At 41.9% G+C, this 14501-nt stretch overlaps 1 protein-coding gene across 1 annotated transcript in view; it reads right to left on the reverse strand.

Annotated features, from left to right (window-relative positions):
- Positions 1–14173, reverse strand: part of LOC149314495 (spondin-1) — a 437456-nt gene extending 423283 nt beyond the window's left edge. The window contains exon 1 of the mRNA XM_089521249.1: positions 13368–14173. Coding sequence (XP_089377375.1) covers positions 13368–13644 — 277 coding nt within the window. The 5' untranslated portion in view covers positions 13645–14173. The remainder of the gene's footprint in view (positions 1–13367) is intronic.
- Positions 14174–14501: the final 328 nt, after the last annotated feature.

Raw genomic sequence — 14501 nt, forward strand, 5'->3', positions numbered from 1 at the left:
TAGTCCAATGCAACCTAGAAATTGTCTAGGGATGTGTGTGTGTGTGTGTGTGTGTGTGAGAGAGAGAGAGAGAGAGAGAGAGAGAGAAATAACTCATAGATCTTTTTGTTTGTTTGTTTGGTAGGTCCATCAGTAATCCTTTGCCACTCATAATGAAGAGGAACTGCCACTGCATTTCCTATCAGAAAATTTCTACCACGAATCTAGTCTCAAAACAGAGACTTAAATCCTCTATATTGATTAGTGCCAACTAAAGCAGATCCATTGAATCACTGGGATTTACCTAAATGCTGGCTTAGCATTCCACAATTGATTCAATGGAACTACTGTAGTTGGGACTAACCAATAGATTGAGCCCAGAAAGTGCAGCAATTTGATAGTAACAATCTCAATTTTCTGTGTAATAGCTGAGTGAACAAATGGTGTTGATTCTGGATAAAATCAAAATGAATGTGTGAGCATCCTCTTCCCCAGTTCTTGTTTTCTAAACATTCTTAGGTAAATTGCTGCCAACATTTTTATATTGATTTTAATATTAAACTAGATGTGTGCATCCTTGTATCCAAAGCATTTAAAATATAAATCATATTCCTGCATCTGAAACATGGAAAACATTTGATCTGAAGAGGTGGTCCAGTACCCTAATCCCCAGTTTACCTCCTTCCACATTTTCAAAAGTATGAGAATTCTCACAAATGTCTGAATATTGAGGGATCATGTAAGGGGAAAGAGAATTCAGGCTTACTTAGCTTTACTATAATGTTGGGTTCAGCTACTCTGGGAGAATGCAACAAGCTAGTGCCTCCTAGCATGCGGGTGAATAATAATAAAAAAAATGGATGGACATGTGCTCACCTGAAGAAAAGATTATTTTTCTTTTAGCTCTAATGTGCTTTTTGCTGCCAACCCCAGAGGTTACATACTTTGTGTCCTCTACCTTTCTCCTATAATCACAATCTTTACAGAGGAGGGCTAATTGTGCAGCCCCCAACTGGAGTGCAAGCTTATACAGTTAGTATAATCAATGATGAGGAGTGTTGTGAACTGCAGTCCAACAGCATCTGGAGAGCTGCATGATTCCCACCCCTGCTTTATAGCTACAACAGGAGTACATTCATGTTCACATGAGGAAGCATTATTTGATCTCTACCAGCCTGCCATGCAGACAGGCTCACCGAATCACCACTTTCCTTACATCTGCAAAACACGGCAGTGATCACTTGGCAAGGAATTTCCAGCTCTCTGAAAATGCAAGCATGTGCCATCTTTGTCTAACACATTCCCTCAACATATCACATGATACCACAGGCCTGTTCAGATGTTATATGCTTGGTTTGAATCAACATGCAAAGCGATGAAGACCTCACCCTGCTCCTCACTCCATCATCACTCTTCTCACATGGAAAATGACAAATCTGATGAGACATTCCTGCCCATGTGGAGACATTTTACAAAAACAGAGATGCTGGAAAGTAAGGGCTCTTGTACATACATGATCTCTTCATGATAACTGGAACTTCCCCTCATCGGATTATCTAGGACTTCTCCTATTTACACATTGAACCAAACCAGGAAAATAATGCCTCAATAAGGCAACTATCATAATTCTGTTTTATCATTTGGTCCTGATTCAAGGTTTGCTAAGCTAACTGACTGCTTTATAACCTTCATTCTAATAACTGTACATAGTACGTATTAAGATGAGATTTATCTACTCTGTTACTATTATAAGCCCTGGAAAATATAGCATGCAGCAGTGTCCAACTGTGTAACAGTGATTTAGAGCTGCAGTTTTCATAAATGACAGTTAAGAGGGTTGAATATATATCTTTCAGCTGACAGAGAGAGCTAAATATTGAGTCTAGAGCACAATTCTTGACATACATCAAATCTCAGACTATCCAGAAGTGTTCATGACAGTGTTTACCAGCAATCAGAATCTTTCAATATGCTTTCAACACACAATCAAACCTTTTGTGGTCCACATTGTCATCAGTAACTTGGTATGAACAGGAACTGAAACATTCCGGTTCATCAAGAGGCTATTCATCAATGGAAAAGGAGAAACTGACTGAGCCAATGGGGAAAGTCTGTTTCCTAACACTCAACACTAAACCAGGCTGCCAACCATTATGTCAGCCAATGTGATATGTAGATGGCTGTTGTAGCAAACCACACTTGATGTTGATGCGCCTTGATGTAGAACGATCCTAAAGCAAGAGTTAATAGAAATATTTCTAGATATCCACAATCAATTAAAGTCATATGAGATTATCACACATCATTTTTTGCCCAATCCAGGCAAAGGCTGGGAATGGGCTTGAACAGGTGAGAATGGGTACTATCACACAGGAAAACACCACAGATGCCACCTGGAGACTACAAGCCATCCCTCAGCCATGCTTTACCCACCGATTTTAAAAGACAAAAGCTTTCCATCCTTCATAATCAGTGGGCAAAGCGCAGCTGGAGGAAGGCATATAGTCTCCCAGCAGCAACGGTGGTGTTTCCCTGTGCAATAACACCTGTTCAAGCCCGTTTCCAGCCCATGCCTGGATCAGGCAAAAATGATGTGCAATAATCTCCATAGTAAGCACATGTCTTTTGTGCAGGTAAATCTGATAGCTATCAAAGGAATAAAAAGAGGCACCCACTGGAAATTAATACGATTCTAGAAAAAGCAGAAAATAAAAAGGATTTGTATGTTATGCCAATGATTCTTTGGATCAATATTCATTTCTGTTGAATGCTATTGATAGAAAAATAAAACATTTTCTGTTGACAAAATTATGTAGAAATCCTGGTCAGATTAATTGCACAATGCTTAACTAAGAAAACATGGGCTTGCATCCAGACTATCTGGAAAAGTATAGCTCCCAATATCAGGCAACCCATGTTTTATGATCCCAGGATTCCATAGCATTTAGCTCTGACAGTCAAATCAGAATCAAATTGGATTATTTCTGCAGTGGGGATGCAGCCCTAACATCAGTGTCTGAATATCACTATTTTGTGGATTTTGGATGTTACAGTGCTTTGCTATATGACCAGCAAGAGCCAGTGTGGTGTAGTGGTTTAAAACAGAAACTCACTGGATAACCTTGGGCAAATCACACTCTTTCTGCTTTAGATGTCAATGGCAAACCTCTCTGAACAAATCTTGCTAAGAAAATTCTGTAACAGGTTTGTTGTGATTAGTTCTCTGGGAGATTAGGGTTCACTTATCCATGAAGCCACAAAAACTCACTGGGTAACCTTGGGCAAATCACACTGTCTCAGCCTCTGAGGATGGCAATGTCAACCCGCCTCTAATGAAACTTGCCAAGACAACCCCCGCCAAGTATGGGAGGAGGAGGGGGGGCTAATGGTGTCCCCCAGGGAACTGTATCTCATGAGGGGTGGGACGTCCAGCCAGAAGGGGAAGCACTTCTGGCTATAAGGGGTGGGCTTCTAGTTAGAAGGGCTGGGGCTTCTGCTCAGAGGGGCTGCACACCATCTCTCCTTGTCACCCCTCAGTTTTCCGCAGGAGAACTGGGGTGCAGCAAGGACCCAGGGCTGCCATTCTCACCACCCTGCCCCCCTTGCTGTGGCCACTGTGTGCCCTCTGAGATGGCTTTGCATGCCAGAGACAACATGCATGCCATAGGTTTGCCAACACAGGGCTAGAGTTTGGCAGTGCTGATGATGGTTTGTACTGCCTTGTGAGAAGGTAGCCCCCAAAACCTCAGTGCTAGTAAACTTTATGGGAAGGGTACAAAATAATAGTATCCACTTTAGGGGAAGATTAGTAAAGGCAGCTGAGGCTTTATTTGTTTATGTATCTGTTTATCTAATTTGTAAACCGCCTTGATCCTTGGAAAGGCAGTATATTATAATAATAATAATAATAATAATAATAATAATAATAATCATCTGCTATAAGGCTGCATCCCCACTACAGAAATAACCCGGTTTGACACCACTTCAACTGCCAGTGCTATGGAATTCTTGAATTTATTGTTTGTTGTGGTACCAGAGCTCTCTGATAGAGAAGGCTAAATATCTCACAAAACTACCATTCTCAGAATTCCATAGCAATGAGCCATGGTAGTTAAAGTCGTGACAAATTCGATTATTTCTGTAGTGCAGATGCAGCCTTAGAGAAGCTATCCTAGCACATGGCCAGTCCTTAGGATAATGACCCCATGCCCCCCATTGGACTGTGTGGTTTTTGTATATTGTAATTACATTCATTGGAGTTGTCACACTTTTATTTCTTTGCTTTGCCACAGCCCCACACTCTCATTGGGGCGTTTCTATGCAGCAGCAATGGTGCACATTTTCCACCTTCAGTCAAACTACCCTGGCTTCTTTTTGCTCTGGTTTTTAGCCCCAGAGCATGGCTTCAGTCAGGTTTCTAGCCGCTTTCAATACATGCACCATCTAAATGCCCTGCCTTCAAAGCAGCTGGAAATCACTTTATTTTGCCCATCTGTTTCACCCCTTTGTCCTCCTGGATTGACTCTATTCATCTCTAATGCAGCCTTCCTCTTTACTGGGTCATTATAGGCTTTAATGAATCACAGTGTCTCAACTATAGCCTCAGTTTAGTCATTTTGGATCCTAGAGAGTGCTTAGTCTTGCTTTGTTCTCAAAACCATTTATTTGTGTTTTAGGAGTCCTGACACTGGCCTCTTGTCCTGAGTTTGGTTATTCATCAGCACAATCAAGTGTTCTGACAAACCCATTTCTTTTCTTTTAATAATCTGGTGATTGTTAGTAGCATTATTATGATGATTTTTTTTGAGGATGAGGGATGATTCCAAAAGCTGAGCTGAAAAATAAAATTGCCAGTAAGTGGCTCTTGTTAATAGGTACAAAACTTTGTGCATAGAAAAGTTTCTTTAGTTGGACCATAATGCCTATGTGTTAAAATAAATGCATGAAAAGGTGTTATAACATACCTAGGGAAAATCTATATTTTTTTCTAGAGCTTGGAAAAGTTTTGTTCATAGGCCTACAAGCCCCATGAGCCATAAAAAGTAGTGCTTGGAATGGTGTTTAAAACAGAGTTGGGTAAAGTTTTAGTTACTTGGTAGCAGATGCTTGACATCATCAGCTGAGGCTTCTACCTGTGACATTAACAGGGTCTGCCCTGTGACATCACTAAGTGTCATCCCTGGCATGCTTCTCACATTTATTTATTCATTCATTTTTTTATGTCACCCCTAGCAGGCAATGTTACACTGGTTAAAAAATCCTGCCTAATTTTGGCAATTTCTTCATCCTGTTGCTCTCCCTGCACTGTATCCCAGGACTTTCCTTTCCATCCCTCACGTTTCAGCAGAGGCCTTTGGAGAATTCCTGGGACTGGAAATACTGGGAAGGTGGGGGTATTCATTTGACCAAGCACTGCAGCATTAGATACAGTACTGGATACAACCCATTATTATTAACTAAAGGCTAGCCCATTTCCTAGGGTTCCAAGATTCCAAGAAGGCTTCTGGAATTAGACACTATTAAAAATTTTTTTTAAAGGTATATTTATCTGTAGTGTAATTTGAAACTTGTGGGTCTCGTGGAAGGAAGGAAAAAAGTGAGGTGGGGATTAATTGCTTATCCAAAATGGAAATTAATTGCGCAAGCACTTCAACAGGGTCGAAACTGAGTGGCTGCCTAGTGTTGGAACTTCTGGAGTGCCCAGATATTGTGCTTACAAACACAGAAGTTGTGCTTACAAATACCTTGTGTAGCATACATCAAGCTCTCTGGGCCTCTTGATTTTTAATTATTTTAATCTGTGAGGCTGGCACACTGCAAGGTGAAGCACTGACCTCCAATGCCATAGTCATTTCCAAGAATAGTTCCCCGAGGTATTCTTAGAAAACAAAAATGACATGTAGCTGCAGCCCAGTAGTTTCATTTGAAGTACACTCACCCACCCAGAAAAAAAAAATAAAAAAGGTCTATTGGAAAGTGGCAGAGAACGTCCTAAGAAACAGTCTGACAGAAATAAAGGTGGTTGCTTTTGTCTCTGGTGTGTGGCTGGCTGTGGGTATGTTTCACTTAGATTTTGCCTATGCCTAGTCCACATCTCTTTTACCTTCTTTTTTGATTGTGATGTGTGTGTGTGTGTGTGTGTGTGTGAGAGAGAGAGAGAGAGAGAGAGAGAGAGAGAGAGAGAGAGGTCATTTGTTGCTACTTTCGTTCTCAAAGGGAACATCAAGTAATTTTAGAAACTTTCTTTCTGCTGTGAAAAGTTTTTTTTTTTTTTTTTTTTTTAGAAAACTACTGTTTTCAGATTCTGACTTATTCTGCACAAAATTCACATGTGGGTCTTTCTGCAATCTCCCCACAGCACCTTTTGTGAATAAAACAGAATTATTTATATTTTTGTTTTACAGAAAATGGCACTTCCTATGCAGAAATAGCTGTCTTTCGTGACTTACTCTGCACATGACTTCAAATATTGTTTTTGGATATAGGAAACAGTGTATTTTCCACAGAAGATAATATTTTTGCACAGATGTTGTTTCTGCATATAAAATGCTATTTTCTGCATGAAAGTCCCACATGCAATTTTTTCTGCAGAATTGTGAATTGTCCCATCAGTCCAGAATTCTCCTTGTCAAGGTTTCCAAACCCTCAAAAAAAGCCATTTTTTTCAAATGTTTTAAAATATTATTTCCATCCCAACTCTCATTAATTTGCCTTTTGCAAAATGGATTTTGTGTATGCACGCATGTGGGCACATGTTTTAAGGGGGGGGGGGGGCACTAGATTTTGCAATTGGCCCCAGTCTTCAACTGTGCCTTCTATCTAGTTACTTAGCCAAATTATTTGTGATTGGGCATCATTAATCTTCAGAATGTGTATTGGAGCCTACTTTTGCCTTGTATTTGGGCAACTTACATTTATTTTAACTTCATCACTCTTGCCTTTTGGGAAATGAGGGTTTTATGTTTAGCCATAAGTACCAAAGCAGCTGTTAGGTGGTTAGGTAAGTTCTCAGCCCATCCCACCCCACCCCACCCTGCTTGGGACAATTTTTGTGAAACTGCTTATACGTCAGGAATAAATTCTTCTACGTACGTACAGTTTATTAATGACAATACAGGTTATAGCCATAAAATTACAAAAATAATTAAAACTCTTTGAAACTTCCACAGTCAATTAGCTCTATAACATGTAGAGCAATATGTTTACACTAAAATTAGAAAAAAATGTTTCATACAAAAACATATCACAATTTTCCATAATCCATTCAAATTAATAGAATCTGTTTACTGCACATTCCCATGCAGGTCTTTATCCTCAAAGCCTTATCTAAGTTTTGCTGCTTTCATAGCAAATCTAGCAGTGTTGAACATAACAGACCTAATTGTATTAGTTAACAAGTAAGTGATTTTCTCCAAGTCATTTTGGTTCTAAACTTCTCTTCAGAAACTTATCTCTTGGGGTTTTATATATCCTACAATGTAGTATATAGTGTATGATGTCTTCAATATTCCCACTTTCACAAATGCTGCTCCTCGGAATCTTTTTATATTTCCCTTCAATGTAATTGGTTTTCATTGCCTATAAAAGCCCTACAAAGAAGAGGTTGAGTTAAATTCTGGACTAGCTGTTTTGCTTCCATCATACCCAATCACATCAATGTGGGAGCAGCTTCTCTGAATTAGGACCCCATAAAGCTAGGACTCTGCCTTCAATAATATAATCACGTGGCTGGGAACAATTACATAGAAGCTCATATGGCACACTCAGTTTGCCCCTCCATCAGTTCCTGTTCCCCATAATCTTTCTGCCTGTGGTAACTGCCTCATTGTGCCCTGGTGGTGCAGTGGTTAGAAGCCTGTACTGCAGCCACTCACTCACAAACTGCAAGGTTGCGAGTTCAATACCAGCCAGGGGGTCAAGCTCAACTCAGGCTTGCATCCTTCTGAGGTTGCTAAAATGAGCACCCAGCTTGTTGGGGGCAATTAGTTTACACATTGCAAATCACTTAGTGAGTGCTTAAGTGCACTGATAAGCAATATAGAAATGTACTTGCTATTGCTATTGTGCCTCCTGAGAACCAGCTCATCAAACCAATCATAAAACAGTATCATGTATCATTCACATGACACCCACATAGGATACAACAATGGAGATACAGCTCCCACAAGATTATGGCTAGGGTCATGAGAACCATCTCTAAATGTCTAAATGAAAGGGTGAAATGTAATTAGCACTCTCCTTTTTCAATCTGAATTTCCTCTTCATACTCACAGATCAGAACTCCCATAGTATTCTGCACCAATTTATATAACTAATTCTTCATCTTTACTTTTTAATTTGACAGCTCTATTTTAAAAAAGGACAAGAAAATAAGATGTGCCTTTTAAAAAGGAGCGAGGAATTGTTTATAGCATGTATGTATAATTTTGGTTAGTTTTCAGTCATATTTTTAATGCTTTGTCTCTATAATCATAAAATCAAAAATGTGTTTCCAAATGATTGCTTCAACATTTTAGCAGCTGGAGTGTTAAGAAGACACCCACTCTCATGAAGCCAACGAAGGAAATCTAAAGAAGGTGACAATTCTCTCACACTAAAAGAGAGAGAGGGGGAGAGAATGAGAGAGAGGGAACTGAATGTGTCTCTCTACTCTGGTTTCAGAAAGCAAGGGATAATGAACACCCAAGTCTTATGTTTGTTTATACAGATATAGGTTCAGTGGACTTTATTCCTAGGTAGATGTTCATGACAGAGAATGTCCTTGGAAATAGAGAGAAACAGACAAAGATGCTTACTTCCCACTCTTTAGCGAGGCACTAGACTTATTATTAGACCAAGTGGGGTGGCCAACCCAGAAAACCAAACTTGAGGAACATCATAAAAAGGCATATAACTTTCCCTTTTGGTCATGTTATGAAAAAGAGGATATGAAAAGGTAACAAATGGTTAGTTATTGAATATGTCATTATAGTATGTTTACTGTTAGTGTGTGGTAGGGGAGAAGCACTTATGGGATTTCCTGTCTTAAGTGCCAAAATAAGTCTAGTTTGTAGTACCATATATTTTGACCTGAGTCACTGTATTGGAGGCAACTATTTGCTGCCTTACCTCAGGCAGGAAAATGTATTGGAACAACCCTGTTTCTTTGGAAATGCTGGAAATGCCTGAAAGAAAGAAGATTAAAAAGTGATGTGCAATCTTTAAATATCTAAAGGGGTGTCAGTGACATGGAAAGGTGGGATGAACTTATTGCCTGCTGTGTTAAGAGGACAGGACCCAAACCAATAGATTCCAATTATAATAAAGATTATGATTAAACATTAGCAAGAACTCCCTGATGGTAAGAGCTGTCTGACAGGGGAACAGACTGCCTTGCAGAGTGGTAGACGCATTCTTCCCTGAAAGATTTTAAACAGCGGTCAGATGGCTATCTCTCAGGTGTGCTTTAGAGGTAGATTTCTGCATGGCAGGGGATTAGACTGGATGACTCTAGGTATTCTTCCAGGTCTATGATTTTTATGAAGTCTTTTAGGCATATCTCATCTCTCTTTCTGCTTCTGAACAATATAATCACTACAGATACAGTCTGAGGGCATATGTGCACAACAGTTCTATACCAGTTTAAATGTCATGGCTTCCCGGTAGAGCTCTGTGCAAATGCCATCTCAAATTTTTCCACCCTATTTACAAGTAAAAGAATAAGGAAAAATTTCAGCAGATTTTCCCCATGTGGGTAGGGGAAAAGATTCTCCCAACATTTTAGCAGTGGTGGGACTCACCATCAGTAATGGTCATAGCACAACCTCTTCCTTTCATAAAGGTTTGTGTTGCTGTAAGCAAAAAGGAGAATGTGGGAAATGCACCCTGGGTACCATTTTGTATCTTTCCATACCTAGCAACATTTCAGGACATGGTGGGGCTAGTAAGAATGGCAGGTACGGTTTTAAAAAAAATAGTGGAGAATATTCTGAGAATGGTGGGGAATATTCTGAGAAAATCCTACAGAGTGGCCTTCCTTTTCTTGGGAGGATAAGAAAAAGAAACATCTCAGCAACATTGTTGGAAAATGAAAAGAAATCCTACATGGCAGGGGGTTGGACTGGATTGCCCTTGTGGTTTCTTCCAGCTCTATGACTGTATGACATTTTAGCTCAGGTCTACCTTCCCCTTAATCTTGGAGAGTAAAGTATGGTAACATACTAAGAATTCTTTGTCAGAGATCCTACCCTCAAAGTGCCCTCAAAGAAGGAAATGACTGTTAAACTCATTTAACTCTAAAGTGTGGTCATAGTAACAACATTTGGAGAATATTGTCCTTGGATTTCTAAGCAGGAAGGAATCTTTATTCAGCTTCAGAATGTTTTCAGTTCAGAAGGTTCCAAGACCATCTCAGAAAACAGTTGGTTTATATTATTAACATTCCCAGGTTTGGTAATTGTTATAACCAGCATGCAACAGACTCCATGTGAAACCAGCTAGTGCACATTGAACATCATGGATTAGTAATGCTTCCCCAATGCACACCGATGAAGAGAGGCAAAGTGTGGTCAACTCTTTCACACAAACAGATGCCTCATGATATCTGCCACCCAACAACTTGAAAAACAATCACTATGCTCTGGGAAAACATGTTGTGCAAATGATCAGTTATGTCCCAAAAGAAATAGACTATGTGTAGATTCCTCTCTTTGCACAAAGGAAATATTAATCCTTCTTCCATTGTTGCCAATGGATCAAACCAGGCTGCTTACCCAAAGATAAGAGGCTGTCAGCTGGACAGAATGTATCCAAGATTGTAGATGTGGACAGGAACTCACTTGTTTCCTGTAGCACCTTTGAGACTAACTGAAAGCATGGGCTTTCATAGACTAAAGTCTATTTCCTCAGATGCATAGGAAGCAGACTTTAGTCTACAAAAGTTCATGTTGCCCACTTCTTTCTTTCAATTAGTCTCAAGGGTGCTACAAGATCTCTGCATACCGATTCTACAGACTAACATGGCTATATCTTTCAATTTCACTTGTTTCCTGTTCTGTTCCTTTGAATAACAGCCCCAGATTTCCGTCTGTCAAGAGCTTATATATGAGAAAAAACGCATCAGGAAAAGACTATGCTACAAGATCTTCTTCTGTCAATCTTTGGCTCTTACACAGAATGTTTCTACTTTCCTGGCACTTTACAAGCAGCAAAACCTCAATTTGTCCTTAATTAACCAGCTTTTCTTCTGACATAGATTTTGCATAGATAAGATAGCTATTTTCTAAGGAGTCATATTTTTTTTAAAAAAAAAAAAAAAAAAGGGGGGGGGGGAAGAAGCCTGGAAAAAATCTGTTTCCAGACTTAGAAGTGATGTCATTTCATGTTGCAACAGAGAGACTTGTTAAACTCCTGTGGCAGTTAATAAAAATAAAACAAAGTGACAACATTAAGCTGCTGTAGGAAACATAAAGTTACAGTTAATTTTTTTTCACGCTCCTCCCATCCGCCTAAATTTTAGGAGGTTCTGGAATTATTTAGCTTTGAAAGTCACAAGCAATTCTAATGTGTGCTTGAGTTCTGATGTCACATTCTCTAATGAGCCAAGAAAAAAGGATCTGGAAACTTTTACCACTTGTAAATATGTGAAAATTACTATTTAATTGCATTTGATTGGCAAAAACATTGTATCCCCCCCCCCCCACACACACACACACACCAGTCTGTCGTGGAACTTCATGCAAAAGGCTATTTTCTCCTCAAGTTCCAAGCAAGAACCTTCTTGGCAACTAAGTACAACTTTTCACAGGGCATGATTTTTAGCCCTCTTTTAAGAATATTTGCATCTGAGTGTAACTGCCAAGAAATCTAAGATGCAGCTGCTAAGCTGACCTGGCATAGTAAATGTTGCAAACTCAAGATTTAGCTACTCAATTGTTCCATTCATGCCCCCTCCCCTACACTGCTTCACTTTATTTCTTTTACTCTTTTCCTGCCCAGTCACAAAAGAACGAGGGATCCACAAGTGGTTAATTTCTTCTGTTGAAAATGTCCTTTCTGAAGAAAGAATTTTAGGCTATTCAAAACTCCCACTGAAATCTGAGTTCGTCTTGTGGGAGAATATAGCTGTTCTTTCACTTGCGGTCCAGCTTACATAAGGCTAGCAAGGAAAGTGCCATCTCTAACAGTTCCTTTCACCCAAGTTTGTGATAAGAGATTTGACACTTTCTGTCAAGGGCACATTCAGAGGGAGCTTATTCTTCCTCAGTATTTTTTTTTTTTTTAGATGAAAGATTTAATACCCAGAGAGGGATGTTAATTCGACTTGACCTGCAATTCAAACAAGGGGGAGGATTTGAGGGTATTCCACCTGTTTCAAGAGACAATCTGTGCTGGGGGGGGGGGGGGGCAAATGCCACTTTGCTTACCTTGCGCAAGAAGAAAGGCAGGATATGAATGAATTAAACAAACCACCCACAGCATTATTTCTGTGCCATCTGCAGAGCTCCTTGGCTTCCTTTTTGATCTGCTTTTACTTTCCTCCCTTCTTGAGCATAGATGGATGGATGGATGGATGGATGGATGGGAGAGCAGAGGAATTTGAAACAACATTCTTCACTCCCAGAAGGTGTTTTGTTTTGTTTTGTAGTGGTATGGCTTATCCTAAGTGCCTCTGGGCATGTGCTGAGTGTCCGACTGGTGCCATTAACAATTCCTTACGTGAAAAAGGTGCTATAAATAAACATCCTCCTCATTATTACTATTAATATTGATATAACTATCAATGTAAGGCAGTGGTTCTCAACCTTCCTTTAATACAGGTTGTGGTGACTCCCAGCCATAAAGATTGTCTCAGGTACTAAGACCATTGGAAATATGTGTTTTCCGATGGTCTTAGCCTAAAGGGGTGGCAACCCACAGGTTGAGAACTACAGATGTAAGTGGTCTGAGCACTGGACCAGGACACTGGGTTCGAATCCCGGCTCAGCCATAGAAACCCACTTGGGGTGACGTTTGGGAAGTCACACTCTCTCAGCCTCCTCAGGGAAAAGCAATGGCAAACCTCCCCTCGGACGAAACCTGCCAAGAAAACTTCATAATAGGGTGTCAGTAAGTGAGGAATGACTTGAAGGCACACAACAACAACAACAACATTCACACTGCAGACATAACCCGGTTTAGTACCGCTTTAACTCTTTTTTCTGGCTCAAGGCTATGGAATTCTGGGAGTTGGAGTATGTTGTGGGGCTCCGCGCAGGGGTCCTCCTTTCCCCCGAACATTTCTACATTTTGCGTTTTCCTGGAAGGATCCTCCATTTTTGCGACGTCTGGGACACAAGGCAACACAACCACACAACACAGCCAGAAAGAGAGCGAGAGATCCCGATCCCGGCCGGGCGTGGGAGGCTTACCCCTGTAGCTGCTGCCGGGCTTGTAGAGCTCCGGGTCCCCTTCGAGGCGGAGGCTGAACTCGTTGTAGCCCTCGCGGCGGGTGCCTTGGGCTCGCAGGATCCGGCTGCAGTAGCCCTCGGACTTGGCGGCGGCTCGCTCCAAGGTGTCGTCCGGGAAAGAGGCCGCCAGGGCCACCGCCGGGAAAGCCCAGCAGCACCACCAGGCCGCCAGCCCCGCCAAGGAGCCCCCGGAGCCAGCCGGGACCCGGAGCCACCAGGAGAGCCCCATCCTCGGCATCCCCGACGCCTCCGCTGCCTCCTCCGCAGCAGGGACAAGTTTCAACCCCAAACCCCCCTCAATGGGTTCTCTCTCTCTCTCTCTCTCTCTCTCCGGTTTGTTTCCCCCTTCCTCTGGCGGTGGCTTCAAGGTAGTAATAATAATAATGATCGGAGGAGGAAGAGGGGGAAGTATCAGCCCAGGGACATGGCACAAGGCATGGCTGGGGAAAGCCCGCCAACTCCCTCCTCCTCCGCTGCTTTGGGAACCCGCAGCCCTCCAGTCAGCTGGGGAGCCCACCGAGGGGTGTGTGTCTCTCTCTGGGTGTGTTTGTGGGGGGGGGGGTGTGTTTCCCCCTCCTTCCCTCCCGCAGCCTGTAGTGGGGAGGAGGAGGGTTGTGAAAGTGAAAGAGAGAAAAAGGGAAGGAAGGAAGGAAGGAAGGAAGGAAGGAAGGAAGGAAGGAAGGACAGGCGGGGGCGCTTGGGAGAGATGCGAAGGGAAGAAGCCGGCAGCGGAGTGGGGCTGTGTTTCCAAGCGTCGCTGGGGTTTCCTCAGGCGAGCTCCAGCCTCGGGGCTCGGAGGGAGAGGAGAGCCAAGGGGGCTGGCAAGGGGGGGGGGGGCAGAAGACACACACGTCTTCTCCGTGCCACTCTGTGTGTGTGTGTGTGTGTGTGTGTTCCCAGCCCCTGGCTCGAAGGGAAGCGCCTTGGAATGAATCCCCTGACATTCCGGTCGAGAAGTCTGTAGACAACTCTGGCTGCGGAGGAAGAGGGGCAGCTGACAAGGCTCTGCCCCAAACTCTCATTTCTTCCACACACACACAGACTGAAACACACTCCTCTCTGGGCAATTTATTCTCGCTGTGTGTTGTTGTCGTC

Source organism: Sceloporus occidentalis, unplaced genomic scaffold, assembly GCF_023333645.1.
Source record: "Sceloporus occidentalis isolate IW3139 unplaced genomic scaffold, rSceOcc1.0.p SCAF_4, whole genome shotgun sequence".
Classification (NCBI taxonomy): Eukaryota; Metazoa; Chordata; class Lepidosauria; order Squamata; family Phrynosomatidae; genus Sceloporus; species Sceloporus occidentalis.